At 61.9% G+C, this 26,725-nt stretch overlaps 6 protein-coding genes and 1 long non-coding RNA gene across 11 annotated transcripts; 4 read left to right on the top strand and 3 right to left on the bottom strand.

Moving 5' to 3' along the window:
* Window positions 1-1,053: 1,053 nt before the first annotated feature.
* RGS14 (regulator of G protein signaling 14) lies at window positions 1,054-7,052 on the bottom strand. The gene is made up of 15 exons (XM_031598125.2): window positions 6,898-7,052; window positions 6,058-6,079; window positions 5,033-5,187; window positions 4,837-4,929; window positions 4,324-4,467; window positions 4,081-4,230; window positions 3,843-3,963; window positions 3,643-3,767; window positions 3,377-3,574; window positions 3,215-3,291; window positions 2,983-3,109; window positions 2,730-2,811; window positions 2,520-2,578; window positions 2,283-2,391; window positions 1,054-2,131 (listed from the first exon to the last, which is right to left on the bottom strand). Exons 1-15 carry the CDS (start codon window positions 6,940-6,942, stop codon window positions 1,905-1,907), a joined length of 1,734 nt encoding a protein of 577 aa, XP_031453985.1. The 5' UTR covers window positions 6,943-7,052; the 3' UTR covers window positions 1,054-1,904.
* A 718-nt stretch (window positions 7,053-7,770) lies between these two features.
* Window positions 7,771-10,172, top strand: LOC116232060 (ADP-ribosylation factor-like protein 3). 4 transcript variants are annotated; one of them, XM_090150644.1, is made up of 5 exons: window positions 7,771-8,803; window positions 8,896-9,012; window positions 9,114-9,164; window positions 9,794-9,971; window positions 10,052-10,172. In XM_090150644.1, the coding sequence occupies exons 1-5, from the start codon at window positions 8,564-8,566 to the stop codon at window positions 10,111-10,113; spliced, it is 648 nt and encodes a 215-aa protein (XP_090006770.1). In that variant the 5' UTR covers window positions 7,771-8,563; the 3' UTR covers window positions 10,114-10,172. The 4 variants fall into 4 exon arrangements, with proteins under 4 accessions (XP_090006770.1, XP_031453989.2, XP_090006771.1 ...); XM_031598129.2 differs by having other exon boundaries at window positions 9,794-9,979; XM_090150645.1 differs by having other exon boundaries at window positions 9,863-10,172.
* Window positions 9,425-10,368, bottom strand: LOC116232062 (uncharacterized). Of its 2 annotated transcripts, none has more exons than XR_016471265.1 (3): window positions 10,279-10,368; window positions 9,923-10,102; window positions 9,425-9,726 (listed from the first exon to the last, which is right to left on the bottom strand). It is a non-coding gene; the product is annotated as an uncharacterized LOC116232062 (long non-coding RNA). The 2 variants fall into 2 exon arrangements; XR_004167599.2 differs by lacking the exon at window positions 10,279-10,368 and adding an exon at window positions 10,167-10,247.
* A 527-nt stretch (window positions 10,369-10,895) lies between these two features.
* LMAN2 (lectin, mannose binding 2) lies at window positions 10,896-15,059 on the top strand. Its single transcript, XM_031598126.2, has 8 exons — window positions 10,896-11,054; window positions 11,135-11,253; window positions 11,322-11,439; window positions 12,443-12,522; window positions 13,566-13,727; window positions 13,915-14,029; window positions 14,323-14,442; window positions 14,792-15,059. Exons 1-8 carry the CDS (start codon window positions 10,916-10,918, stop codon window positions 14,950-14,952), a joined length of 1,014 nt encoding a protein of 337 aa, XP_031453986.2. The 5' UTR covers window positions 10,896-10,915; the 3' UTR covers window positions 14,953-15,059.
* Window positions 15,060-15,503: 444 nt separating this feature from the next.
* Window positions 15,504-17,497, top strand: B4GALT7 (beta-1,4-galactosyltransferase 7). Its single transcript, XM_031598124.2, has 6 exons — window positions 15,504-15,645; window positions 15,732-16,073; window positions 16,152-16,377; window positions 16,574-16,657; window positions 16,816-16,920; window positions 17,037-17,497. The coding sequence occupies exons 1-6, from the start codon at window positions 15,599-15,601 to the stop codon at window positions 17,190-17,192; spliced, it is 960 nt and encodes a 319-aa protein (XP_031453984.1). The 5' UTR covers window positions 15,504-15,598; the 3' UTR covers window positions 17,193-17,497.
* Window positions 17,498-19,471: 1,974 nt separating this feature from the next.
* N4BP3 (NEDD4 binding protein 3) lies at window positions 19,472-24,183 on the top strand. The gene is made up of 5 exons (XM_031598123.2): window positions 19,472-19,571; window positions 20,910-21,344; window positions 21,555-22,109; window positions 22,402-22,659; window positions 22,872-24,183. The coding sequence occupies exons 2-5, from the start codon at window positions 20,940-20,942 to the stop codon at window positions 23,442-23,444; spliced, it is 1,791 nt and encodes a 596-aa protein (XP_031453983.1). The 5' UTR covers window positions 19,472-19,571; window positions 20,910-20,939; the 3' UTR covers window positions 23,445-24,183.
* Window positions 24,184-24,616: 433 nt separating this feature from the next.
* NHP2 (NHP2 ribonucleoprotein) lies at window positions 24,617-26,412 on the bottom strand. The gene is made up of 4 exons (XM_031598122.2): window positions 26,227-26,412; window positions 26,084-26,153; window positions 25,914-26,019; window positions 24,617-24,823 (listed from the first exon to the last, which is right to left on the bottom strand). The coding sequence occupies exons 1-4, from the start codon at window positions 26,369-26,371 to the stop codon at window positions 24,698-24,700; spliced, it is 447 nt and encodes a 148-aa protein (XP_031453982.1). The 5' UTR covers window positions 26,372-26,412; the 3' UTR covers window positions 24,617-24,697.
* Between the last annotated feature and the right edge of the window lie 313 nt (window positions 26,413-26,725).

Genomic DNA, 26,725 nt, shown 5'->3' with positions numbered 1-26,725 from the left:
TCCACCCACGTGGTGCCTGGCCAGCTCGTGCCCATGGCAGCCAAGGGCAGAGCTGGGGCCAAAGGCCCCTCCAGTACAGTTGCAAGCGGGCACAGAGGGGCTGCATGCCCATGCTGCTTCTGTTCCTCTGGAGCTGGGTCCAGCTGGTGCCACATGGCTGCTGCCCACGAGTGCGTCAGGGCACCCACTGTGCTCTGGACTGTGCCTACTGGGGCATGGAGCACTGTGTGACCTGTGCCTGGGTCACCCTGGCAGCACGTGCTGCTCCCTTGGTGCAGCAGGGTCCGGGAGACATTTGTGGTGCTGGACGAGATACCCTGGGCCAAGCAGGGCACCCAGCTGGGGAGTAGAGCTTCGTCTCCATTAGTCCATGGGTTTGTGCCATGGCAGATCTGGAGGGGACAGTGATGCCATGCACCAGTGCTAGCAGTGGGATGAGGCTGTGTGGGGAAGTCATTATTTGCAGAGTAACATGGCAACTCCATAAGTGCAAATAAGCCAGATGCAATAGCTTATATGGGGACAAGGGCACCCAAGGTGCTGCTGGTGCTTGGGGACAGCCTGTGGGTAAGCCTGCAAGGGACCCCCTGCCCCTTACCAGGCTGCAGCGTGCCTCTCAGCAGGGGCATGGAGGTCCCTTGGCCAGGGGCTGCAGTCAGGGAGCACCCCATGGCCCCCGTGCCCAGCTCTGCCAGTGGGGGAGACTGGTGGCCACATGTGCCCTGTGCCCAGAGGATTCGGTGGCTGCTGCCTGGCTGTCCCCACAATCATTAACCTGCAGAGGCCCTGGCAGCTGGGCTGTCACTCATTGACAGCCTTGGGGCTGAAGTCCTACCAGCCCCACAGTTTCCCCTGCATCATTAGTAGTACACGGAAAACAGGCTACTGTTGCTGCCCCTTCCTGCAAGAGCAGGATGGATACCGGGCAGGGTTGTAGGGAACAGTTCTAGTGGGCTGTGTGGGTACTGGGGTTCAGGAGAAGCTACCCCAACATCCCTCAAGAGCTGAGCACAGTATGGATCCCCAGCAGAGAAGGAAGGGAGGAGAGAGAAGTGATTCCAGGCAATGCTCTTTATTTCCCCTGGTTTCACACCACAGACAGGACTGAGCAGCACCACGGAGACACATGGGGGCTCTGAGCCAGCCCTGAGGGCTGTGACACCTGCCTGGGGGAGCAGGAGGCTGCCCTGGGCCACCCCTCTGCCTGTGGCTGGGGAGTGGGGATTGAGCGGTGGCCCAGGCCACTGCTGGACTTGCCTAGGGCAGGCTGAGATGCTGAACACTCAGAGGTGCCGCACTGATCCAGCACTTCTAGCACAGGACAGACTTATCCCCAAGGGCTGAATGTCCACAGCTCCAGCAGGGACCAGGCAGGGGCTGTGGGTGTATGCCCTGAGGGCCGTCTCTGCAGCTTCCCATGCAGAGTCTCACACTGCTGCTGCTGGGACAGGGCCTGATCTGGGCCAATGCACTCTCCTGTCTCTGCCTGTCTACAGCACTGGGGCTGAGAGCTGGCGCCTGCTCTGCCACCCAGTCTGGCCACATCCTCTCTATCCTGTCCCCCATTGGGCCAAAGGCTGTTTCCTGCGGGTCTGCACCAGCTTGGTGCAGGCAGGATTCTCCCAGGGGCAGGATTTGCCTAGGGGCAGCCCTGCTCCAGGGCAGAGGCACCAGGCAGGAATAGCGCCAGGAGCATGTGGGATGCTGCAAAGTGCTTTGCAACAGGGGTTTGACCTATATACAGGACTCCCTTGACGTGTACTGGGGTATGGCCCCACTGAGGGGCATGGCAACTGTTCAACCACTCACAGCAACACAACATGAGGCTAGGACAGGACATGGATGGATCTGTGGTCTGGGCAGTGTTGGCAGCTCCACACGCTGGCGCAGGTGTGGAGCAGGGCTCACCGGGGCTCACGGTCAACCGCAGGCTGAGCTGGTGCAGGTTTGGCAGGACCGGGGTGGCCATTCCCCGGGTGAAGGGCACTGGGTGGCTCTGTCCCCCGGCAGGTACCATCATCCTGCCCTGGCAGCTGGAGGAAGTCAGGCAGGACCAGGTCTTCCTTGGAGAGCAGCCCACGCTGGTCATTGGCCCGGCAGCTCTGCGCACGGTTCAGCAGCTCTACCAGCCCTGGGGAAAAAGGAGGACACGGGCCTTAGCCATCCCATGGGGATCCTGCATTCATGGGACCTCACATCCATCTGTGGTGCAGAAGGGACCTGCCTCCCCCCAGCCCATGTTTTGCCCCAGTCCAGAAGATTTGGGGCATGTCAGCTTTCACCTTCCAGGTCATATGTGCGGCGGTTCAGGTTGCTGGCAGCTGATGACCGTGGCCTGGAGGAGGTTGTCCCCCATGGTGTATCAGGCTCTGCTCCTGTCGGGCTTCCCTCCTGCAGGAAGCAGCCATGCCTCAGCACAGGGGAAGTAAGCAGTGCTTTCCTACCCCTGCCTCCTCCCAGGGCTCAGAGTGGGGTACAACTTCCCCACAGGCACTCCTGCAGTGGGATCTTGGACTCACCTCACTCTGGAGAGGGGAAGGAGCAGCCGCAGCCTCAGCATTCTCTGTAATTTGCATGTCTGCAATACAGAGAAGAGAAGTGCTCTGTGCTCACCTAGGGAGTAGAAGCTACCGCCAGCAAAAAGCAGCAGGAGGGGCTGGGGACACTTCTAGGAGCAGTGACATGGCTCATGGGAGTGACAGTGCTTGGAAGGAGACAGCAGATGTTACCTGCTGGCATTTCCAGGACGAGTTTCTGTGCGGCCACTGTGCTAACCAGCTTGTCCATGTCCAGGGATGCCTGCTCACCTTGCTGCAATGGGGAACACCAGTGTCAAACATGGCACGTAGCAAAGGTGACTGGGTGGAGGGCCTGTGACTATAGCATCAGCACTCACCAGGCTGGGGACTACCCAACATGGAGCACCCCCAGTTACTGCTGCCCACTCTGGCCCTATACAGATCACTGCCCCACCACCCTCACCCGCCGCAACAGTGCCAGCTCCGTCCTTATGCTGTATTTCCCCAGCACAGGCTGCAGCGCTTCCCGAATACGCTTGGTGGACTTGGCCGTGATGCGGATGGTCTTGTTGAGGGAGGAGATTTCCAGACTGCAGAGAGAAAGACAACACTGGGGGTCCAGGTACCGTGTGGAAGTTGGGATGGATGATGTGGAACAGATATACAAAGGCATCAGTCCTGAAAATGACACTCACTCAAAACTTATCCTGTTCTCCAACTTCACCTCTTGGTCTGCCAGCACACAGCACTCCTGGTCCAACACCAGTGCTTTCTGCAAGAGCAAAATCATGATGCTCCTGGCAGGGACGCATCCATGCCACACCAGCCTTGCTGGCAGGAGCCCCCCTGCCCTGTACCTGCTCGTTCCCCACCAGATAGACCTTGATGTCGGAGGGGCTGAAGCCGCGCTTCTCGCATATCCCAGCCAGCATGTCCCGGATGGAGAGACCAGGCCGCACGGAGGCGAGTGAGGCCGTGCCATCAGGCAGGTAGACGCAGCAGTACTTCATGGGCTTGGCCTCAGCCTCGCTGCCCCCCAGGCTCTTGCGGTGGCCCTGTGGGACAGGAGAGCCACCATCAGCGTGGGCAGTAGTGCTGTGGGGCTGGCACAGTGAGGACTTACCTCTGCCCAGGGGCTGGGAGCTGTGCTGCCTGAGGAAAGGAAGCCCAGGTCCAGGCTGGCGGAAGAGTTCAGGGAGCCCTGGGACTCTCTCCATAGCACAGCGCTTCCGCCACCTTCTCCACCATCTAGGACAGACAGATAGACATGGTGGGGATGGCACGAGGACAGGAACACCCAGAGCTGCCCTGCATGTCTCCTACCTGCCCAGGAGGGCTCCCGTCGCTCGCCCTTGCGGAAGGAACGGCGAGGGCTGCGGTTAGCACTACTGCCAGCTGTCTCCACGCCCAGTGGTAGAGACTTCCCCAGCTTCAGCTTTGACTTCTGGGGAAAAGAGGAGGAAGCTCAGCATGGGGGCTGCCCTGTCTCCCACTATGTCTCCACCCCTCAGGCTTGTGATTGGCCCGAGATGGGTCTGTGTCCTCTTGATACCCCACGCACCTTGCTGAGGTCTGGAGGGGGGCTGCTGCTGCGGGAGTGGGGCCGCAGGTCTGGCAGGGGCTGACCCTGGCTCTCAGCTGTCAGGCAGGCTTGGTAGAGCGGAGACTTGACAAAACGTGTGTAGCTGTCGAACTTCATCAGATTAAAGATCTGAGGGGGGGAAAAGGTGCCTGCTCAGCATCCCAGCCTGGGGGTCTGGCTCCTGCCTCACTGCTGGAGTGGGATTGGAGGTTTTTGTCTCACTTGGAGCTGCTGGAGGCGGAACATATCCGGTGAGGGAGTTGCCAGCATGTCCTCCCCAATCCAGGCCTGCCGGTCGATGTTGACGGGGCTCACCGAGTGGCTGGAGAGGAACTCATCGTAGATCCGCCGCGCCTCCTGCGCCAGCTAGGAACAGGACTCAGGATGGGGCCATGGGCCCCACCTGTCTGAGCCCCTGAAGTCTGGGGGCCGAGTCCCACCCGAGGCAGGACAGGGACTGGCCTCACACCCAGTACATCTCAATGGAAGAGTTACCTGGCCCTGCCCCTTGCTGTCCTATTTCCTGTATCTCTTTTCCCATCCCTGCCCCTGGCAGCAGCACCCTTCATCCTTTTGTTGCCCCAGAGATGAAGAAGCACAGCCTGCCCTGCGCCCACTTTCTTGTCCCAACAAGAACCCATCCTCCCTAACAACAGTCATACAAGCACCCAGGAACACAGTGACATGATTGCCACCTCCACATCTCAGACCACATCCTCTGCATGGGGTCAGTACCTGCTGTGTGTTGCTGGCTGGGATCTGCTGGAAGCGCTCACATGCCTGCCAGAAGTAGACATTTTCGGCACTAAACTCCTTCTTGAGGAACTCCTGTGGGGCAGAGAGCTGCTGGCCTGGCTGCACCCAGAGCATGGGGTGCTTGAGGCCAGGACTGCAGCCGTAGACAGCGCAGAGTGTGGGCTGCAGCACTCACAGTGAAGTAGGTGACAGCCACGCGGTCCTGCAGCAGTGTCTCAAAGGACTCGGCCCAGCTGACAACAGAGCTGTGTGTATTGCTGCTGAGGGACTGCACTGCAGGCAGGCTGTTCACGCTGTGGTTGCTGCCCCTGGCTCTGGATGCATTTAATTCTGAAAGAGAGAGAAAAGTTCAGGTCCAAGGCCCTGGGCACCATGGCCACCCTGTGCATGGGCATTTAGCTGGAGCTGAGTCAGCCCCCAAAGAACTGCTGCCTGCAGCCTCCATTATCTGCCCCAAGTCTATCTGCCCCATCCTGGCTGCTCCAGCCCTGCGGGATGTGGGATGGGAGCACAGGGAGCTGGGCCGCTGCTCTGCGCATCTCATCAGCATCACCATTGGACTGAGCACAGCGATGGATGGCACAAGCTGACACCTTCCAGCGTGACAATACTCCCTCCCAGGGCTGTCACCTCACTCTGCGTGTGACTCATCTCCTGGGAAACAAAGATGGTGTGGGGAAGGCACCCAGTGGTGAGCGGAAGCAGGATGGCAGGAGTAAATGGGGGGCATGTTTCATCGAGAGAGCTTGGAGGATGGCTGGAGGTACTCCCCAGGAACTATGCCTCTGCACTGTGCTTCAGTTTACCTCCTCCATCCCCCCAGCCCTGACGACTGTGGGGGACACAGAGCAGCCACCCAGGTCCCTAATCCTGCAGGAACCCCTGGTGAGCACAGCTATTGGACTGAGAGAACCAGCAGCAGGAAGACAGGGCATGCAGGAGCAGCAGCATCCTGGCTGCTCCCCAGCAGGGAGGAGGCAGCTTGCTGCTTTGCCGGGCCCTGCTGTTCTTGATCAGTCCAAATCAAGGCATGACTTGGCAAACAGGGAGCATCCCCTCAGAGCACTGGTTTCAGCATGCCCCAGCCAGTACTGCAGCACCCAGGAGCCCAGTGGAGGAGAGAGGGATGGATGGGACTGCGGGGCTCCCCCTCCCCTGAAGATGCCACCAACCTCGTCCCAGCACAGCAAACAGCCTTACCTCCATCTGACACAGCCGGGCCCTGCAGGGTGGAGAAGAGAGGTGAGGGAGGGCAAACAGCTAGAGATACTGCCCCGGTGTTATCTACCTACAGCTGGAGCTGTTGCCCCATGGTGGGGGTAGGACATGGGACTCCCCCAGCACAGCAAGCAGTGCTGTGGGTGTGCAGTGAGCACACTGCTGTTCTCCCACCTGCATGCCTCTGCCGCTCTGGGCTCGGCAATTGGGAAAGGGCAAATGATGTCAGATGTGACTCTGCCACTACGCAGGGAGAAGCAGCCTCCCCAACACAGGAAGAGCAGGGGAGGAAGGAGAACCCACAGCCCCAGGCAGGCACAGTGCCCGCTGCCTCCTGCTTTGGGGCCTGGGGCTACTGGAAATCCAGCGCCCAGAGCCTGGGGTCAGTCCGTGCCCCAGCTGCTGGCCCAGGGCATCCTGCAGCATCCCCCAGGCCGCCCTGGGCAGCTCCTGCAGGGACGTGGCACCCAGGAGGATGGGCAGGGCCTCACGCTCACCCCCAGCACGGGGGTGGGCAAAGCGCCGCACCGCTTGGCGTGGTTCCCCGGGCCCGGTGCCCCCTGCCAGCCCCACACCCACGGAGCTGCCCTGTGCCCCCCCAGCCCCAAAAGCCCCACAGCATCCCCCTGCCCGGCCCCGCCCCAGCCCCCCACCTCCCACCCCCGCACCCACAACCCCTCCCCACCCAACCCCGACGCCCACCCCCCGCTGCCCACCCCGCACACCCCATCCCCGCACGCCCCAGGCTCGCACCACACCCCAGCCCCACCCCTCCTTCTCCCGCATCTCGCCGAGCTCGGTACCCAGCCGGACCCCGCTCACCATCCGCCCGTTGAGGACCGGCAGCAGCTTGCCCTTGCCCTGCATGCCTGGCACGGCCCGGCCCGGCCCGCCGGGCTACCCGCCGCCCCGCAGCATCGCGGCCCGGCCCGGCCCTCCCGGCACCCCCGGCCCCGCCGGCACTGCCGCTTTCGGCTGCCACAGGAAGTGTCGCCATGGGAACCGAGACCGCAGCCGGGGGGAGCGGAGCCGCCCTCCCTCCCTCCGCCGGTAGCGGCTGCCCCGGCTCCGCTCAGCGTCGGGCACCGGGAGAGCGGCGCTGCCCCGGGGCGGCCCCGCGGCGTTGGGGTGCCCCGATGAGGGGATCCGGCAGCCGCAGGGAAAGGGTGTTTTGGGGAGGGTGTTTTGAGACGGGCCGGGAAACGTGAGTGAGCGCCGGGCGGACGGCTGGGCGCCGCGGTAACGGCGGGGCGGATAACGGGATGCGAGCGGGGCCGGTGAGCGAGGTGCTGAGCCGGGCGGAGATCCACGCGTGGCGATGGCATCGGGGTGCTCGCAGCTCCCCCTCCCTTCGTCGCCGCACTGTTTGCCTTGGCTCCGCACTGCGAGTTATAAATAAAAACTGCTCACCCAGGGCGCGTGAGTCACCGTCCTCCCTGCAGGGATAACTGCGTGGAAACACGAGCCGGGCGTGTGAGAAGCGAGCGCATGGCTTGGTTAACCTCATCCAATTGGCTCTGGGATGAGCGCTGGCCCCGTGTGCGGCAGGGTGGGCTGCAGGGTGCCCCGTCCCTGGAGGTACCCGGTGCCATGGATGGGCCCCGTGCGGCCTGATCCGGTTTGGGGCAGCCAACCCGAGGCAGGGGTTGGGGCTGGGGTCTTTAAGGTTCCTTCCAACACAGGCCATTCTATGACTCCATGATTCTATGAACATCCCTGTCCTGCTCCACAGCCCGTGTCTCCCTCAGGCTGACGTGGCTCCGAGCAGCCATGCCCCAGTGTCACCTCCTGTCATGCTTTAGGTTGAAGGGAGAGGAATCCTGGCCACACTTTGCCCCCTCCACAGCCCTCAGCTGCCCTCTTTTGTGTGCCTGACCCTGTCCACGGTATTCCTTGCTGGCGATTCCAACACAGTGCTTGTGGTGCCTAGGTACCTAGGTACTGCATCCTCCTGCTGTGCTAGCATCCCCATGAGTTGGGGAGAGGGATGCTCTGTGCCCCCCATTTTACCCTGGGGGTCGGGAGCAGGAAGAGGTAGTGGATGGTGACAGCTGGCTGGGGGATTTACTGAGGGCATTACTTAATGCTGTGAGTAAATGGAGAAACAGTAGCTAATTCAGGAGCCCATAATCCTCTTCCTCCCCCAGGGATGGAGAGTGTGCCAGTCACGCAGATGCCAGTGCCCCAGGGATGAGCCCCCAGCCTCTCCCTGGGTGTGCTGTGAGCTGCAGCCATTCCCAGACCGTGGGTGATGTGCAAGAGGTGGGGGGGGAGGGTCTGGCTACATCCCTCCTGCCCTGAGCAGCTGCACTGGCATCAGTGCTTGGCTGGCAGAGCAGCACCAGAGCTTGTCCCCTAGCCTGCCAGGAGCTGCCTGGGCTTCCAAGGAGAAGGACAGACTGGGCGGATCTTCCGTGGGGTCACCCTGAACCTGTGCACCTTGGGACAAAGTCCCAGACTTTGCTCAGGCCACAGACACAGGGCACCCATGGACAGCAGGGCACCCAGCTCCCCACTGCAAAACGAGGGTGCTCTGCAGCAACCCAGCACACCACAGGACTCTCCCAGCTCTCCGCATCCTCGGGGGCTGCTTTCTGTCATCCAGAGATTGAGGGGCTCCCCAGGACAGGAGCTCCGCATCGTGCTGCTGGGGCTGGACAATGCAGGCAAGACCACGCTGCTGAAGTGCCTGGCATCTGAGGAGGTCAGCACCATCACTCCCACCCAGGTACAGGCTGCTCTGAAGCATGCGCAGTGGGAGGGCATTGGGTCCTGTCTTTCTTCCCCTGGGGTGATGCCAGAGTTTGCTTCCCCACACAGGGGTTCAACATCAAGAGCGTCTACTCGCATGGTTTCAAGCTGAACATCTGGGACATCGGTGGGCAGCGCGCCGTCCGACCTTACTGGAGGAAGTACCTGGGCAGCACTGATCTGCTGGTGAGCCAGGGGCCATGCCCTAGCAGAGCCCTGCAGCAAGCAGAGGGCTGTGTGATGCGTGAGGAGGGACTGCCTGCTGTTCCTTTTGTCCCCCCTGGCAGATTTATGTCATCGACAGTGCAGACCAGAAGCGCTTTGAGGAGACAGGGCAGGTATGAACGGTCTGGGCAAGGGGCGGTGGTGAGGTTCTGGGGACAAAAGTGGGGAACAAAGCTGTTTTCTGTGGGCTGTTCCCCGTGGTGGTTGAGTTGTTCCCCAAGCTGTGTGGGAAGGGCTCATGACCAGGGCCTCAGCATGCAGATCTGTCCCACCCCACAGCAGACCTGCCCCAAGCAGCTCTGCCCATCCTACCCTAGCTGGGGATGATGCCCCAGGGACATCTGACACAGGGTGCCTATCTCTGATACGACCATGTAAGAAAGCCATTTACTCAGGTAGTGAACCAGGAGATGTAAAGCTGGAAAGCAAAGCAAAGAATGGAAGGTGAGACAGTGTCAGCTGAGGCCATGCTGACACCACTCTGCCAGGAAAAGAGGCGTGGGCGCCAGACAGTAGCTGCCCTTTGCCCAAGGTGCTCTGGGTGCCAGGAGCGTTCTGTCCCTCAGGCAATGCTGAGTGCGGCTCCAGTTCTCCTCAGGGCAGATGTAGCTTCAAGGGTTCCCATCTCCCCCTTGGGTCGTGGAGACCTCACGGCAAATTGAGACTCACCAGTGCCTGAGAGAGGAAGAACACAGCTCTGTGGGAGCAGTAGCACTGCTGGGAAGGGGTTCTCTCTTGGCAGGAGCTGGCGGAGCTCACTGAGGAGGAATCTCTGATGGGGGTCCCACTGCTGGTATTTGCCAACAAGCAGGACCTGGTGACAGCAGCACCTGCGGCTGAGATTGCAGAAGGGCTGAGCCTCCACACCTACCGGGACCGAGAGTGGCAGATCCAGGCCTGCTCAGCCCTGTCTGGAGAAGGTGTGCAGGTACGGAGTGAGCGGCCGCCAGTGCTGCAGGTATGTAGCAGCAGGCTGTGCTCATACCTCTCTTCCCCTCAGGATGGAATGAACTGGATTTCCAAGCAGATCACGAGCAGGAAGAAGTGAGAGCTGCAAAGTGACAGAGCTGCAGATCATTAAGCCGCAGCCAACCTCTCCTTCAGTCCCTACATACCCCGAAGGCCTGACCGGGCCCTGAGCCTCCAACTCATGCTCTGAGGGGTTTTCCATGCGGTTGTTCACCACTCATCCTCCCTTCCCTCCTCATCTTCTGGGCCTCCACGTACCCTGGGTCCTTCCTGGTGGAGAGAAGCAGGGCCCACAGCATTACGGCCTCTCCCACCTCCCGCACGGGCGCCGCTGCTGGGCACAGCCCATACACAGACAGCGCGGGATGTGGCAGTGAGAGATGTGGTTCAGCGATGAGACCCAGCGGGCTAACGTGATGCGGGGCACTGTCCTGGGCCGGCAGCACGGGCAGCACTCAATAAAGCAGCGCTGAGCTCCGCACTGACTCTGCCGCCCTTCTGTGCTGCGCTCCTCTGTCCGCGCGGTATGGCCCGTGACACCCGCCGCCATCTTGTGAGGCGTTACCGTGGCAACGGGCTGCCGGAGGGCGGGGCGGAGCGGGTCACGTGCCCCGCGGGCGGCACGAGGAGGAGCGGAGCGGACTGCAGCTCCCAACAGGCCTCGCGCTCGCGCGGCGCACGCCGGGAGGCGCTGTGCTGCCGCTCCAGGATCCGGACTGCCGCGCGGTGGAAGTTGCGGCCTCGCTGGCCCCGCCCCCTCCCCTCCCATAGGCGGGCGGGAGTGACGTCATTCCGCGGGGGCGGGAGCGCAGCGGTCCGGAGGCCCGTGATTGGCAGAGAGGGCCGCCGCTGCGGGGTGGGCGCGGCGCGGCGCGGCGGAAGGCGGAAACGGAGGATGGCGGCAGGCGCGCAGCTGGTGGCGGTCGCGCTGTTGCTGCTGGCGGGGGTCGGCCCGCGGCTGGCCCCCGCCGAGCTTACGGATGGCAACAGCGAGCACCTGAAGCGCGAGCACTCGCTGATGAAGCCGTACCAGGGTGAGCGCGGGGCGCGGCGGGCGGGGGCCGGGGCCTGGCCGGGGCTGCGCGTTGAACCACGCTCTCTGCACCCGTCGCAGGCGCAGGCTCCGCCGCGATGCCGCTGTGGGACTTCCAGGGCAGCACCATGGTTACCAGCCAGTACGTGCGTCTGACGCCTGATGAACGCAGCCGGGAGGGCTCCATCTGGAACCGCGTGGTGAGCCCCGGGGCGGGCGGCTGGAGGGCCGTTCCCCGTGCCGGGCTGACACTGATTCTGTTCCGCAGCCCTGCTTTCTGAAGGACTGGGAGCTGCACGTCCACTTCAAGATCCACGGCGCTGGCAAGAAGAACCTGCATGGGGATGGCCTGGCCCTGTGGTACACGCAGGAGCGCCTCGTGCCAGGTAGGTGGCAGCCCAGAATGGCAACCTTTTCCTGGACTGCATCAAAGGAAGCGTGGTCAGTAGGGTGAGGGAGGTGGTCCTGCCCTTCTGCTCTGTGCTGGTGAGACCTCACCTGGGGTACTGCGTCCAGGTTTGGAGCCCTCAGCACAGGAGAGATGTGGACCTGTTAGAGTGCCACTGGAGGAGGGCCACAAAAATGATCCAGGGGATGGAACGCCTCCCCTGTGAGGACAGCCTGGGAGAGCTGGGGCTGTTCAGCCTGGAGAAGAGAAGGCTCTGGGGAGACCTGACAGCAGCCCTTCAGTATCTAAAGGGGAGCCATAAGAAGGAAGGGGACAGACTCTTTAACAGCGTCTGTTGTGTTAGGCAAGAAGAAATGGTTTCAGACTAAAAGAGGGAAGATTGAGAGTGGATATAAGAAAAAATAAAGGTTTTTACACAAAGCATGGTGAGGCACTGGCACAGCTTGCCCAGAGAAGTGATTTGTGCCCTTTCCCTGGAGACATCAGAGGTGTTGGAGTAGATGACTTTTAAGGGTCCTTTCCAACTCAAACAATTCTATGACTCTAGGTGTTCAGCATGAGCCCCATGCACAACCTGGGTTCAGCAGTGCTTGCATGTGTCCTGGGACAGCCTTAGAGCTGCCTCTCTGAAGAGCAGGTTTTGAGCTCCCTTTGCCCACCCCAGCTTAGAGAGGAGTGCTCTGCTCAGTCCATCCTGACCTGAAAGCTTGCAGCAATGCTCCAGATGAGCGGTGCTTCTCAGTGGCCATTGTGCCCAGTTCTTCCCTTGGGGCTGTGTGCAGTTTGCATGGGCAGGCCTGGTGCTGTGTCTGCTGTCCTTGTGCAGATTGTGCCTCGTTGGGCTGTGCTTTGAGGTGAGGTAGGGCTGTGCTACTTGTGCCAGCTGGAAGGAATCTCAGTGTCAAAGACCTACGAACCAGGGCTTCAGGATGAGGGTACGGAACAGAGCCATCCATTTACTGTGTTCTGCCCTGTTCCAGGTCCTGTTTTTGGCAGCAGGGACAATTTTCATGGGCTGGCTATTTTCCTTGATACGTATCCCAATGATGAAGCAACAGAGGTGAGTAGTTCAGGGAGCTCACTCAGTGCCCAGGAGGCTGTTTCCTTGTGGCTTTGTGCTGCAAGTGCTTCATACCTGGACTGAGGAAAACTTTCTTTATGCAAGAACAGATTGTTGTTGTTCCTGTCCTGTGAGCTGGTAAAGAGCAGAGGATGTATGTACATTAACGGGGACAGGTGCTTGCTCCATCTCATGGTGTTGTTGACTGCTCCTTTGCTCCCAGGGCCTTTCCCCTGCTTCTGATAGGACAGTAGACATTGAATGTGAAATCCATCTGAAAATATATTAATCCCAGGTGTCATTTCCTGAACTTCTCTGACCATCTCACATTGTTTCTGGCCTTGTTCTCCATCTCCAGTCTGTTTTTCTAAAAGAGAAATTCCTGTGCTGGCTTTCTTCTCCAGAATTTCCCCACAGTGGTTGTGATCCTTCTGTCCTGCTTCATGTTTGTGGATCTCATTATGACATGGTTAGACAACGTAACAGCATTAGTGAGGTCTGTTGCCCCAACCACTTGGTGACACTAAGTCATAAATACCTGGGAAGTGACCCTGTCTGCTTGTCTTGATGTTCACTGAGTTGTTAATTCTTGCTTCTAGCTGCTCCTTACAGCACACATCACCTACTGACTACAAAATCTTGAATGTGGCTTTGCTGCTAATGTGCAGTTGCTGCCCAGTTTCTGTGCTGTCTGTAGGCTTCTCGCTAGATCTTGTGCATTCTCTTCAAGTTACTCTGTTGGGCACTGTCCCATTGTCATGAGCCTCCACTGCTGTGTAAGCCCATGAGAAGTCTTAATGCAGATGATCAGATAAGGCAATCCTGCTTTAGGCAGAACAAGCTCTAGCTCATTTTAGGGCCAGCTTTACATAGGAAAGGAGTTTTGATTTAATGGTTCAGCTCTCTATGCTCGCTTTGTTACCATGCAGTTGCCTTGCTCTTTCTGGTCTCACTGAGGTTTCTGTGCAGACGGGGGAAGTTGGCTCTTAGGTCTGCAGCTGGAAGGCTGCTGCAGACTGAAGGCACTAACGTTCTCCCTGCAGCGTGTGTTCCCCTACATCTCTGCGATGGTGAACAACGGCTCCCTGACTTACGACCACAGTAAGGATGGGCGCTGGACGGAGCTGGCAGGGTGCACTGCTGAGATTCGGAATCAGAATCACGACACTTTCCTGGCAGTTCGGTACTCCCGAGGTCGCCTGACGGTGAGATGTGCAGGGAGCCTTGTGCCTTCTGCAGGGCACCTCGTGCACATACAGCAGGGTGGTATTGGTGGGTGGGTGGTACTGTGGCAGTGTGTGGTTTGCCACATTCAGCCTCTAGCTCCAAAAGAAGTGCTGGCTGGGCAGTGGGGCAGCCAGTGTTCTCGGTGTGACTCCCCTGGTCCTACAGGTGATGACAGATGTAGAAGACAAGAATGAATGGAAGAACTGCATTGACATTGCAGGGGTACAGCTGCCCACTGGCTACTTCTTTGGTGCTTCTGCAGGCACTGGAGACTTATCTGGTGAGTGGGCTTTGCTTGCAGCATTATGTGCTGCTTGGTGCTTGGAGTATAATGCCATGGATGCAGTAGATGGTGGCTTCTTGTTCATGGGGCTTTTGAAACTGTATTGAATTGGGACATGTTGTCTGGGAAAGGAGGCACCTAAAAGCATCTCAAATTATACCTGGGATATGAGGGTTGCTTGAGAGGGAAGGAGACCTGCACCTGGCAGAGCACAGAGCTGGGGATGCTCTGCCAGCGTGGGCATTTCTCAAGGCTTCTGACAGTCCTCAGTGCTGACGGTTGCTTCCTAGACAATCATGACATTATTTCAATGAAGCTATTCCAGCTCATGGTGGAGCATCCTCTAGAAGATGACACTGTTGACTGGACAAAGATTGAGCCTAGCGTCAGTCTCCTTAAATCTCCCAAAGGTGAGTGTCTGGGCTTCCCAAACCTTTGGTGAAAGACTTAGATCTTGGGGCTGGGCACCTAAAAATCTGGAAAAATCTGCCATGGTGTGCCTGCCAAGAGGCAGGTGCCTGTGTTACGCATCGGCGTTCAGTGGTTGCTGCCAGCAGCAGCAGCAGAGTGCATTTTGTGGGGAAAATGTCCATCTATCACTTGAGCACTGTGATCTCCCTGTTCTTAGCAGTGCTCCAGCGTTGGTTTTTCCAGCAGCTTCCCGCTCAGCAGCAGGGCAGTGTTAGAGCTGAGATTCCCCCACTCTGAAGCATTGGTGGAGCTGAGGCTTGGTGAGCCTCGTACTTCTTCTCCTTGCAGACAATGTGGATGACCCGACGGGGAATTTCCGCAGTGGGCCCCTGACAGGCTGGAAGGTGTTCCTGCTCCTGCTCTGCGCGCTGCTGGGCATCATTGTGTGTGCTGTGGTGGGAGCTGTGGTCTTCCAGAAACGCCAGGAGCGGAACAAGCGTTTTTACTGATGGAAGAGCTGGGCTGCGGTGCCCGAACCGTTCCTTTTCTATGGGGAGCTGTACAAACTGTGGTTTCTAAAAGCTGTTTCTGAGAAATACAAGAAGTATTTTCTTAACTGTCCCTGTGGCTGTAATCCTGCTGGACACTTGCTGTCTAGCGGGCTGGACTTGGGGGGTGGGGGGGAGGGGGGAATGTTTTTAATTAGAGTCCACACCTGCTGCAGAGGCACCGCTCACCCCGAGAGCCGCGGTGCTTCCTCTGGGCACCCCCAGGACCCGCTGCGCTGCCCGGGGCGGTGGGTATGAATGTAGGGGTTGTTGGGGCTGGGGCATTAAAGGACTGACACCATCCGCGGCTCTGCCTGTGTCTGCGGCTCTGCTGGGGAGGGGCCGGGTGGAAGGCTTGGTGGGGGGGGGGCGGAGGGCTGAGCTGCACGAGGGGAACGGAGAATTGGGGGCGGGGGGGGCAATGGGTCCTAGCAGGGGAGGTAGCGGCGCGGGGGTTGAAGCGGGCGCGGGGAGGAGGGTCCCAGCGCGGTTCCGCCCCCGCCGGGCGGAAGGAGCGGAGCGGAGCGGAACGCCGGTGCCGGGGCTTTGTTTCCGGGGAACGGCACGGCCCGGCCAGCGTGTCCCGGCGGCGGGGCCGGGGTCCGCCATGGGGCCGGGCCGCCGGAGAGCCGCGCTGCGCCTGCGGGGCGGCGGGTGAGCGGGGGCGGCGCGGGGGGACGGGACGTGGGGGCGGGGGGGGGGACGGGAAGGAGCGCCGCTGACGGCCCGCCGTGCCACAGCTCCCCGCAGCTCCTGGGTCTCCTGGCCGGCAAGTTCTCCATCTTCCAGCTCTTCTTCCTCGCGCTGCTGTTGGGCTTCGCCTCGCTGCTCTGGCTGCAGCTCAGCTGCTCGGGCGAAGCGGCTCCCCCCGGGCGCGGGGCCCCCCGGCCGCCCTGCCCGCCCGAACCCCCCGCCCCGCCGGCCGACGACCCTTCGTGGGGACCGCACCGCCTGGCGCTGCTCGTGCCCTTCCGCGAGCGTTTCGAGGAGCTGCTGGCCTTCGTACCTTACATGCACCGCTTCCTCAGCAAGAAGAGGATCCGCCACCACATCCTGGTGCTCAACCAGGTGGATCACTTCAGGTACAGGAGCTGCAAAGCCAGGGGATGCCGTGCGGTGCGCATGCAGGGGGCAGCGACGTGTACCCGGTTCCATTGCAGGTTTAACAGAGCGTCGCTGATCAACGTGGGCTTCCTGGAGAGCGGCAATGACACGGACTACATCGCCATGCACGACGTCGACCTGCTGCCCCTCAACGAGCAGCTGGACTATGGCTTCCCTGAGGCCGGGCCCTTCCACGTGGCATCCCCAGAGCTGCACCCGCTGTACCACTACAAAACCTACGTGGGAGGGATCCTGCTGCTCACCAAGCAGCATTATGAGATGGTGAGCTTAACCCCCCCTGCTTTGCGGTTGGGTGTACAACGAAATCCTGGCGTGTGTGTTGTGCCCCACGCTTTGGAAGAGAGAAAAGGAATCTGTGGTTTGAGCTGATGGCACAGTGCAGGCTGCAGCCATGCTCGGGGCCGGGGGTGGTGGTGGTGTTTGGCTGCTGCAGGAGAGCAGTGCGGTCTTGTTGCAGTGCAATGGCATGTCCAACCGCTTCTGGGGCTGGGGACGGGAGGATGACGAGTTTTATCGACGCATCAAAGGAGCTGGTCTCCAGGTGAGCGCGCTCGGGGGCCTCCTTGGCTGAAGATGCCCTTCTTCTCATCTCCCTATCTGTCTCCTGCTGCAGCCACCGGGGCTGGCATGAGGGACAGGTGGCTTCCCACATGTGGGCAGGCTTTCAGGAGCTGTATGGAAGTGTTTTTCTCCTCCCAGGTTCACCGTCCCTCTGGAATCACAACTGGGTATGAGACATTCCAGCACCTTCATGATCCAGCCTGGAGGAAAAGAGACCAGAAGCGCATTGCTGCACAGAAGCAGGTGAGCTGTGAGAGATGCGGGCTGTGATTGCCACATACTCCAAGCCCTTCCTTGCCCACTCTGCTCTCTGTCTCAGCACCAGATGCTTTGCCTTGAATGTTCTTTCTTCTCCTCAGGAGCAGTTTAAGGTGGATCGGGAGGGAGGTCTGAACAACGTGAGATACCGGATTGAGTCACGGACTGCTCTGACTGTGGCAGGAGCCCCCTGCACTGTCCTTAACATCTTGTTGGACTGCGACATGAGTGAGACACCGTGGTGCACGTTTGGCTGAGTTGTGTCTCATGTGCCAGCATGTGCTGTGCTCATGTCAAGACGCCAGGGCTGCGCCGAGCTGCTTGGAGCAAGGCAGAGTTTTGCAGCAGGCCAGCACGGTGCTGCTGGCAGGACCCAGAGGAACAGAAAGGGCTGAGTGCTTGAATTTGCTGGGATCAGCAGAAGAGGCCAAGAGCAGGACTCCATGGCATTGCTGTGAGTGATGCTGCTGTCTCCCAGGGCAGGTGCAGGAGGCGCTTTTCCTTTGCTGGGTATGGCTGAGCTGCCACCCAGTTCAGAGGACAATAAAGAACTATCAAGGCATCTGCTCACAGTGGCTCGGGGACCTGCTGCAGGCAGCCATAGGGAACAGAGGCAAGAGCAGCCCGTGGGAGGCAGCAGATGCACTGCTACTGTTTGCTGGGAGAGTATCCTGGGGTAGGAGGTAGGGAGTGGAGGGGAACATCCCTGCCTGGCTGCTGGGAAGGCACCTGGGGCACTCCAGCTTGGATCCAGGAGTGGGGATGCCAGGAAGGTCCCTCTGCCCCCTGCTAGCTCTGTGTTCCTCCTGCAGCCTGGCCTGGCCTCTGCTTGTGCTGCAAGGTGAATTGCTGCCATGCTGCTCCAAGCCTGTGCTGGCACACAGGTGCTGCCATGTGTGGAGCCGCTTTGGGGCACTGGCACATGTTTTGGGTGCTGCTGTCTCCTGGAGCAGACAGACACTCCCAGCCAAGCACTGCACTGGGCTGGCACTCATTCTGCCGTGCTTCCCAGGCCTTTCTGTCCTTGTCCTTCTGCCCCCTGGAGCACTTCCCTTGCTGGGTGCCTGCAGATGGAAGCTGTTGCCATCCTGGGAAGCCAAGTGGTTCCTGTCTCATGGAGACATCGCAGCTCTTGGTAGGAGCCCTGGGTAGAGGGAAGTGACAGTGCTGGAACTGAGTGCAGGGACTGTGAACCACAGGGAGCAGATCCTGATGGCTCCTGCCATCACCTGCTGCTGCAGAGGAGTTGGTGCTGCATACACCAGTGTGCTGCCTACATGGAAGGGTCAAAGCTGTGATGAGGACCAGCCCTTGCTCCTTGCATCATCCCACGCGCAGGCAGCGCGAGCTCCTCCCCAGCTCCAGGCCTGTCCTTGCCCCGGGGCAGAAGGGGATGTGCCATCCCAGAGCCTCGAAGGCCTCTCCACCCTGGCAATTCAGTCTTGACACCCAGTCGCAGCCATTTTTGTTCTGCATGTAGCCCACAGGTTGTTGCCAATGCGTGCATGCAGGCATCCCCAGCCCCCACTGTGTCCTTTGCTGAGGGAAGGAGAAGATGCCAGCCCATCGTCACCTCTGGAAGGCCCATGGCACTGCAGCTGCCCCAGTCCCTCTCCATCGCTCAGATTTTGGGATCGGCTGGTGTCCATCAGCTGTGTGCCAGCGCCAAGCACAGATAAGAGTATCTCTCCATGCTGTTGGAAATAGATGGCACAGTTTCACGGAGCCGTGCAGAAAGCAGCGAGCATATGTGCAGCTCGTACTTTGCTCAGCGCTGCAGGCTCCTCTCCCGCTGCCTGGCAATTATTTCGCAGCTCTGCTCGCAGCCCCCTCATCCGCCGGCTGCTTTTGTGGCAGAGGCACCTCGCTGGGGACCCGGCTTCCTTTTATAGCCCTGAATGCCTTTCAGAGGTCGCTCGGGGCCGTTCTCCCCACGCACCGGGCTCTTAGCAAAGGCGCAGCGGGAAAGGCCGAGGCTGTTCCCCACCGCATTCTACAGGAGGAGAACACCCTGCTCGGAGCTGCCCGCATCCCGGGAGCCGTGCCTGGCTGCGCTCCCAGCACCCCGGGGGGCTCAGGGCCGCAGCCCCGCACCTCGGAGGCCACGTGGGTGACGCGTGGCCGCAGGGAACGCGGTGAGAGCCTCGGCACCGCACTGAGCGTGCGGGACGGCGTGTGCGTGAGCGCTGGCAGCGCACGGCGAGGGGGGAGCCGGCAGAGAGCAGGGCGGATGTGGGCGGCCCCGAACCTCGGCAGGGAACGCCGCGAGCACCAACCCTCCGTGGGAGGGCGGGCACCGAGGATGCGGCACGCCGCAGCGCTGCGGGTCACCCAGGCGGAAGGCCGAGGGACGCTCCGTGCCCCGGCGGTGCCGCGCGGACACCTCGACGGCGGCCGGGCACGCGGGGCCGAACCTCGCAGCTGCGCTCCCGGGGAGGCCGCAGGGGACCGCGTCCGCGCCGCCAGGCTCCGCCGCCCCTCCCCGCAGCCGCCCCGCCCCGGCGCCTCCCGCCTCCGCGCCGCGATTTGCCGCTGCCGGCTCCGCCCGCTCCCCGCGCGGCCGCGGCCGAGGGGCGCGTTCAAACGCGGCGAGGGAAGGAGCGGAGCCGCGCGTGGACCGCAGCGCCGCCGGCATGGTGAGTGCGGCCCGGCCCCGCCGCCGGTGCCCGCCCCGGTGACCCCCCAGAGCCCCGGACGGTGCCCCGGTGCCGCCCCCCCGCCCCTCCGCGCGGCCGCGGCGCTTTGTCCTCGGGCTGCGGCGCGCCTCGGCCGAGCGCGGCCCCGGATTCCCGCGGGATCCGCCGAGCATCGCCCCGTGCGCTCCGCCGCGCTCCGCTCCCCTCTCCCGGGGCCGATGGCGCTGCCGCCGTCGAGCGTCCGGGGCGCGGAAAGGGGCTTCGGCCGTGCCGCGCTCCGGGCCGGGGCCCGCGCCCCCCCGGGCTCTCCCCGCCCGCTTCCCCCTCTCTCCGCGCCCGCGGTGCCCGGAGCAGGTGCTGAGCCGAGGGAGGGAGGTGACAGCGCAGGCCGGGAGCTGTCAGACAGGTTTGTGCGTGGCAGCAATTAAAAGCGGGGTGTTTGTTTACCCGGCGTGTGTGCTGAGAACCAGGGCAGCTTCCTGGGTGAGGCCCGACAGACGGGGCCTGGTGGGGAGCCTCGAGCCCCCCGGCCCTCATTCCAGGACCGAGGTTCCCCCTCGGGCTGTAATTTGTTGGTCGGGGGCCTGAAGATCCCCACCAGGCCCTCCCCGCTGCCCGAGGATGAGGCACTGAGGCTGAAGCCTTGCTGCCCGCCTTCCTCCCCCAGGGTCCGGCCACCTGTGCAGGAAGCCTGCATTGTCCCATCTGCATCCTTCCCCTTCCCGTCCCACGTCCGGCTGTGCTGGGCTGCGGGCTGATGCGCACGTCCCAGGGAGAGGTTGAGCCAAAAGGCTGGGACCTCCCCAGGGTCATTTCTAGCAGCGTCCTCCTCCAGCCCTTGAGAAGGGATGGACCGGGGCACTCGGGCAGCCCAAAGGCCAGTGCTGGCCCTTGGAAGCCAAGGGTACGGGGAGGGGGAATTCCGGTGCCATGTAGGGGTTCCCGGGAAGGGGCGGCTGGGTGCCGCCGGGCCGAGGCTGGCGCCAGGCCCAGGCAGGTGCTGCCGGCTGCTGAACTCGCCCTCCCGAACAGGCTGGGCGGCAGGTGCCTGTTCTGGTGGCAGCCCCGGCCGCGGGCGGGAGGTGGGGCTGGGTGTGGGAGGGAGGCGCTGAGCCATGGGGGGTGGCAGCGGGGAGCCCCCACCCCTGCGCTGCCCCATGCCCGATAGAGCCCTGCTTGCTTGGCTGCCAACGTGGCCCTTTGGGGTCCACCCCTCATTTGAGTGCTAGGATGTGGGGCTGAATGGGCATCTCCACGCCCCTGCTGCAAGCCGGGTATCCCTGATGGGCCTGCAGTCACGTTTACGCCACCGTGCTGACTTTGTCTCTCCTTTGGCAGTGCTGGTACCGGGCTTTTCTCTGATTCTCCATGGCAGCAGCACAAGGCCCTGTGAGCTGTGAGCCCGACACCCGCGTCCTCGGCACCTACCTCTCCTCTGTGCCCGTTGGCAGCATGGGCAGCGTGGGCAGCCTGGTGGAGAAGCAGGACCTGTCCCCCCTGGAGCTGCGGGCCCCGCTGGGGGGCACACGGGGGCTTCGGCAGCCTGACGGCTTGCTGCGGAAGGGGCCGAGCCAGCGGGAGCTCTTTGGATACCTGCACGGAGCCAAAAAGGAGACACGGTCGGAACGGAAGCACCAGGCATCAGGAGCGTGCTACAAGCGGGACTACGAGAGCGACCGCGAGAACCGATCCCCTGAGCGCTGCTCCCGGGAGCATCACCGTGGAGCTGACTTCTCCAAAAGCTCACTGCCTGAGAGGGGCCGCTTCGACAAGGTGAAATATGAGATTTGTCCCTAAAGCGTGTCCTGCTCTGGGGTGGATGGGACTAGGGGATGAGCTGAATGTGCCCAGAATGGGAGGTGGGACATGGGGATTTGGATATCTGGGTGAAGGGATGAGGCTGTGTGCGTGCATTTTCTCTGAGTGGAGCTGGGCATGGTGTGTGCTGGTGGGGCCCAGCCTGATCTTGCTTGCATTTTCCAGTGCCGCATCAGGCCCTCAGCCTTCAAGGCAGTGACTGGGAAGGGGCTGGTCTCCATGCAAGGCCTCTCCTCATCCAAGGGGCAGAAGCTGTCCAAGAGCAATGGGAGCCTGCACACGCTGCTGTCGCAGAGCACCACGGCGGCCCCACAGCATGGCCCGCTCCGCACCCACCTGCTCCATGCCATCAGCCTGGATGAAGCCTCTGACTCCAGCCACAACTCCATCCAGAGCTTCCCCTCCTATGGCTCTCGCCTCAAGCCTGCCCAGAGCCAGTTCAGTGCCTCCATGGGCCACATCAACCACATCGGGGGTTCCCTGGACAGGGTGTCCCGGAGCCCCAGGGACCCCCTGGCTCCTGAAAAGGCACCCCTGTCCTGCAAGAGCATGGCCACGCTGAGCCGGCTGCAGAGCCCTGGGGAGCCCCCACCACCCTATGAGTTCACCTACTCCCTGGAAGATGCGGTGAAGCAGCTGGAGGACCGGCTGAAGGAGACTGGGGGAGAGCTGCGGCAGCTCAAGAGGAGCCTCAGTGAGACCGAGGACCCCTTTGCGCAGGTGTGAAGTGGGGCTGGTGGCTGTGGGGAGGTGGTGACTGAGTGGAAGGAGCTGTGAAGGACCTGGTGTCCTGCCATGATGGCTGGTGAGCTCCCAAACATGGGAGATCCCAGTGTCACGGCCTGTGGGGTGGGAGCATCTGCAAAATCAGGCTGGGAACCTGCTACAGAAGCTCTGTTCCTTGGGTCTAGCTGGGAATGTCCTGGCAGTAGGACCTCCTGGGATCCTTCCAGGCACTGTCCCACACAGGGGCAGGATGTAGACCCTCACCAGTGTCTCTCTGTGCTGGCAGGCATTTGAGGACAAGCAGCGGCTGTGGCTGGACGAGCTGGAGGACCTGAAGCAGATGTACATGGCCAGGCTGCAGCAGGTCACACAGCAGGCGCAGCGTGGCCAGCGGGCGCTGCAGCTGCAGCTCTACAAGGCACAGCAAGAGAAGAAGCGGCTGCAGGAGGAGCTGAGCATGCAGCAGTGCCAGTGCGAGGAGACCAAGCTCCGGCAGTCCCAGGGTGAGCGTGTCAGTCCCAAACTGGAGGAGACCAAGTGGGAGGTGAGTCCCCTTCTGTCCCTCTCTGTTTCCACCCTTCAGGCTATGCAGCCAGGATGGGCCAGTGGTTCTCTGCTCTATCACTTGTGGACAGAAGATGGGGGGAAGAACCAGGGGTCATTCTCATGGTCTCCCAGGGATGCTGTGTTGACAGTCGGGGGTGCTGCCACCCCTGAGATCCTGCTCCTTCCTCACTGTTCACCTGTGCCTTGCAGGTGTGTCAGAAGGCAGCAGAAATCTCCCTGCTGAAGCAGCAGCTCCGGGATACCCAGGAGGAGATGGCTCAGAAGCTGGGTGAGATCTTCAGCCTGAAGACGCAGCTGCGGGAGGCCAAGGCGGAGGTGCAGGCCAGGGACTCCCAGCTGGCACAACTGGCTGATTCCCTCCAGAGCCCCGCGGAGCCTGGCACCTCGCTGCCGCTGGGCGATGACCCCATGCCGGCATGCCAGGACTTCCCTGGCTGTGAAACGGATGACTCCAAGTGCCGGGGCCTCCACAGCGACTCAGCGGAGCCCCTGGAGCGGCAGGTGGAGTGGTTATGGGCAGAATTGTTACGGGAGCGGCGCCAGGGCCAGCTGCAGGCTGTGAACTTTGAGCTGGAGAGGAAAACCTGGCAGGAGGAGAAGGAGAAGGTGCTGCGGTACCAGCGGGAGCTTCAGGCCAGCTACATGGAGATGTACCACCGGAGCCAGGTGTTGGAGCGGGAGCTGCGGCAGCTGCGCTCGGAGCCCAGGGATGTTGGGGCTGACTCGCCATGGATTGAACGGGTGGAGTCCTCAAAGATCTGAGCAGCACGATGCCTGTGGGACCATGAAGGGGGGTCTCTTGCTGCTGCAGTGGATGATCTCAGGGGCTGCACAAGGACTCACCACTCATTGCCGCCCTGGGGAGAAGGACTGATCACGACAAGGGAACTTTTCCTTCTTGCAGTGCTTCGGGCCCATCAGGGGTGGTCGCTGGAGGGGGGATCATCTGTACCAGGGGTCTTGCATGTGCCCCGTGCTCTGACTCCAGGATCATTTGCCCTGCACTCCCTTCTACCATTGGGGGCATAAGACCGAATGCCCTGTGAGCCATTCCCTGTCCCTCCTGCTCTGTTCCCCTTTTCCCTTCAACCTGTAACTTAATATCATGCTAAGGAGAGGCTCGAGCCCCGTCCCCATCCCCACAGACCTTCTGTGGGTTCCAGCGGGGTCCTGGGAGCTCTCAGTGCCCTGGGTCTGGCCGAGGTGGTGCTGCTGCTGCTGGGAAGGCCCTGGAGGAGCTGCATGCAGGGAGAGAGGGAGCTGCCCCAGCGCTGCAGCTGGGCCCTTGCCATGCCATGGTGCTGGGGGGGTAGGGGGTGGTTAATGCAGCTCTCCAGCACGGAGTCCTTGGGCTGAGAGGAGGCAGCGCCAGGGGAGAGGTGGGAGCAGCGACGGGGCACCCCCGTATCTGCTCCGAGGGCAGGGGGAGAGGCGTGGAAGAAGCCCCGGGCCGTGCTTGTAACGTCCTCGGCCTTTCCTGCAATAAACCTAGATTTCGTTCCTCCGGCTTCCGCTTCCTTTGAAAGCCGCGGCTCCGCGGCCCGGGCTTCGGGCCCCGCTCCCGGTGGTCGCCCCCGCTCCGCAGCTCCCGCCCGGCTCAGCCGGCGCGGCAAGGAGGGAGGCGGCGCGGAGCGAGCGGCACAACCGGTTCGGGCATCGCACAGCGCTGACTCACAGCGGGGCCGGGGCCCGAGGGACCGGCCGAGCCCCGCGGGGCGGCTCTGGAGCCCCGCCGTCGGGACGGGCCTCGCCCCCCGCCCCCAGCAGCGGCCCGAGCCCGCCGCGCGACGCCGCAGGGAACAACAGGCGCCCCCCGCCCCCGGCTTCCGCCGCGCAGCAGCGGCCCCGCCCCCCACCTCGCTCCCCTCACGCCGGGCGCCCCCTTGCGTGTGGCGGACCCCCAACCCACCCCCAAAGAGCACCGGGCGCGGTCCTACAAACATCCCAACAGCTTTATTCACCCTCAATCAGCGCCCCCCCACCGCCCCCAACCGTAGAGATGGTGCCCCCGGAGGTCACAAGGGCAGCGGCAGGGATTCCACCTCCCCCAGGCACTCATCGTAGGCCTCCTGGTACTCCTCGTGTGGCTTCAGCAGGATGACGCAGGTGGGTCGCTTTGAGCCGGCTGCGGCCCCGAGGTCCTGCAGGAACAGAAGGCTGTGGGTAGTGGGCAGCCCGCATGGACAGAGCCTGACACCCTGCTGGGACACGGGAAGGTGGCCCTGCAAGCTCCTGAGAGCAGGCAACTCAAAACAGTTGCATTGGAAGGGACGCTAAAGCTGACCCAGCTGCCCCCCACCAGCTCAGGCTGCACAGGGCCCCATCCCACCTTGTCCTGAGCAGCTCCACGGATGGGGCACCCACAGCTCTGGGCAGCAGTGCCAGTGCCACGCCAACCTCTGAGTAATGAATTTCTTCCTAACATCTCACCCAAACCTTCCCTCCTTAGTAGAAAGCCATTACCCCTTGTGCTATCACTATTAAATCATGTTAAAAGTTGGTTCCCCTCATGCTTATAAGCTCCTTTCAAGTACTGCAACAAGGCCACCCCAGAGCCTTCTCCAAGTGAAATAAGCCTGGCTCCCTCAACCTTCTTTCATAGGAGAGGTGCTTCAGCCCTCTGAGCATCTTCGTGGTCCCCCTCTGGACATGCTCCAACAGCTCAGAACCCTTCTTGTGCTGAGAGCCCCAGGCCTGGATGCAGCATATGATGCCTCATGAGGGCAGAGCAGAGGGGGACAATCAATTCCCTTGCCCTGATACCACCCTTCTGTTGATGCAGCCCAAGAAGCCATTCCTAGTTTTGCCCAGCAGGGCTGACATGTGCCATAAGTGCCTGGCATGAGCCTCTTGTGTCCCACTCCTCACCCGGAGCAGAGAAGGCAGTGACCACCTCTAACCCTTGGTCTGAGCAGGGAGGGACATCTCCCAAAACCACACCATGGCCAGTGCTTCCTTTCTGTATGCATCCAGGTCCCAGTTCAGAACTAAAGGAGAAAAAAAAAAATCTGTCCTGGCTCTGCCCCAGAGAGCTCCACTGGGACAAACAGTTCTGGGGTCCTGTCACAAAACAGCTCTACACCTGGGCTGTGGCTGTTTGCTCCCCTTATGCTCTGGCATTGCCCAAGCACCGGGTGCTTTGCTAGGTGCCCCCATGTATGCCTCCTTCGCCAGCACAGCCCTGGCACCGAGCAGCCCAGCTGCAGCCAACCAGCACGGGCTCCTCCTTACCGACTTGGAGGGGACGTAAGCGTAGGGCAGATTCCTGTCTTCGCACATGATGGGGATATGGCAGTACACGTCGATGGGCAGCGTGTCGCCGGCCAGCACCGTGATCCTGCAGGAAAAACCCGTGTCAGCGGCCGCCCCGCGCCGTGCCACAGGGTGAGGGCGCGGCTTACCCCTTTTCGCCTTTGTTGATAAACTTCTGCACCTCCTTCACGCCCCGGCGGATCTGCTTGTGCTTGGCCGCTGCAAGACAGGCACCGCATGAGGGGCTGCGCGGCCCCGGCCGGCCGCCCCGCCCCGCTCCCGGCACCCACACCTTTCCTGATACACTTGTAGAGCTTGCGCGTCAGCTTGCGAGAGGCGAGCGGCTGCGCGATGGGGTTCAGGTGCTCGAGCTGCTCCCGGTACGAGAACTCGGGAGCGGCCTCCGCCGCCGGCTCCTCCTGCTTCTCGCGCGCCATGCTCGCGCCCTGCCGGCGGCCGCTTCCACTTCCGGGGCACGCAAGGCCCGGCAGCGCGATTTACAACCGCTGCGTGAGCGCCAGCCAATGGGCGCCGTTCCCCGTGCCGCCTTAACCAATGACGAGCGGCGCCCGGCCCCGCGCCCCGCCCCTCGGCCCGCCCCGACGCCGAGCGCAGGCCGCCGCCCGGCCCCGCGGCGCCCCGCTACCTGCGGTGCTCCGAGCGGAGCAGGGCCTCGCCCAGCATCTGCATCTGCTCCAGCACCTCGCGGCGCATCTCCAGCGCCATGCGGTGCACGTGGTGGTTGGCGGCGTTATACATGATGGCGTTCTGGAACATGAGCATCAGGCTGC

The sequence above is a fragment of the Phasianus colchicus genome, chromosome 15, assembly GCF_987193195.1.
Source record: "Phasianus colchicus chromosome 15, bPhaCol1.hap1.1, whole genome shotgun sequence".
NCBI lineage: Eukaryota > Metazoa > Chordata > Aves > Galliformes > Phasianidae > Phasianus > Phasianus colchicus.
The sequence above is the reverse complement of the archived record's forward strand: the minus strand, read 5'-3'. Positions and strand labels throughout refer to the sequence as shown.

Excerpts from the sequence above, each read along its gene's own strand:
- NHP2 (XM_031598122.2), bottom strand. The coding sequence starts at position 26,371 with ATGGCGCGCGAGAAGCAGGAGGAGCCGGCGGCGGAGGCCGCTCCCGAG. Across the intron at positions 26,020-26,083 it reads ATCAACAAAGGCGAAAAGGG|GATCACGGTGCTGGCCGGCG; the intron begins GTAAGCCGCGCC and ends TTTTTCCTGCAG. Across the intron at positions 24,824-25,913 it reads CTTACGTCCCCTCCAAGTCG|GACCTCGGGGCCGCAGCCGG; the intron begins GTAAGGAGGAGC and ends CTGTTCCTGCAG.
- N4BP3 (XM_031598123.2), top strand. The coding sequence starts at position 20,940 with ATGGCAGCAGCACAAGGCCCTGTGAGCTGTGAGCCCGACACCCGCGTC. Across the intron at positions 22,110-22,401 it reads CCGAGGACCCCTTTGCGCAG|GCATTTGAGGACAAGCAGCG; the intron begins GTGTGAAGTGGG and ends CTGTGCTGGCAG. Across the intron at positions 22,660-22,871 it reads TGGAGGAGACCAAGTGGGAG|GTGTGTCAGAAGGCAGCAGA; the intron begins GTGAGTCCCCTT and ends TGTGCCTTGCAG.
- LMAN2 (XM_031598126.2), top strand. The coding sequence starts at position 10,916 with ATGGCGGCAGGCGCGCAGCTGGTGGCGGTCGCGCTGTTGCTGCTGGCG. Across the intron at positions 11,055-11,134 it reads GCTGATGAAGCCGTACCAGG|GCGCAGGCTCCGCCGCGATG; the intron begins GTGAGCGCGGGG and ends CACCCGTCGCAG. Across the intron at positions 14,443-14,791 it reads TCTCCTTAAATCTCCCAAAG|ACAATGTGGATGACCCGACG; the intron begins GTGAGTGTCTGG and ends TTCTCCTTGCAG.
- LOC116232060 (XM_031598128.2), top strand. The coding sequence starts at position 8,564 with ATGGACAGCAGGGCACCCAGCTCCCCACTGCAAAACGAGGGTGCTCTG. Across the intron at positions 8,804-8,895 it reads GCACCATCACTCCCACCCAG|GGGTTCAACATCAAGAGCGT; the intron begins GTACAGGCTGCT and ends TTCCCCACACAG. Across the intron at positions 9,013-9,113 it reads TGGGCAGCACTGATCTGCTG|ATTTATGTCATCGACAGTGC; the intron begins GTGAGCCAGGGG and ends CCCCCCTGGCAG.
- B4GALT7 (XM_031598124.2), top strand. The coding sequence starts at position 15,599 with ATGGGGCCGGGCCGCCGGAGAGCCGCGCTGCGCCTGCGGGGCGGCGG. Across the intron at positions 16,658-16,815 it reads TCAAAGGAGCTGGTCTCCAG|GTTCACCGTCCCTCTGGAAT; the intron begins GTGAGCGCGCTC and ends TTCTCCTCCCAG. Across the intron at positions 16,921-17,036 it reads GCATTGCTGCACAGAAGCAG|GAGCAGTTTAAGGTGGATCG; the intron begins GTGAGCTGTGAG and ends TCTTCTCCTCAG.
- RGS14 (XM_031598125.2), bottom strand. The coding sequence starts at position 6,942 with ATGCAGGGCAAGGGCAAGCTGCTGCCGGTCCTCAACGGGCGGATG. Across the intron at positions 4,231-4,323 it reads TCCGCCTCCAGCAGCTCCAA|ATCTTTAATCTGATGAAGTT; the intron begins GTGAGACAAAAA and ends TCCCCCCCTCAG. Across the intron at positions 2,132-2,282 it reads CCGCACATATGACCTGGAAG|GGCTGGTAGAGCTGCTGAAC; the intron begins GTGAAAGCTGAC and ends CTTTTTCCCCAG.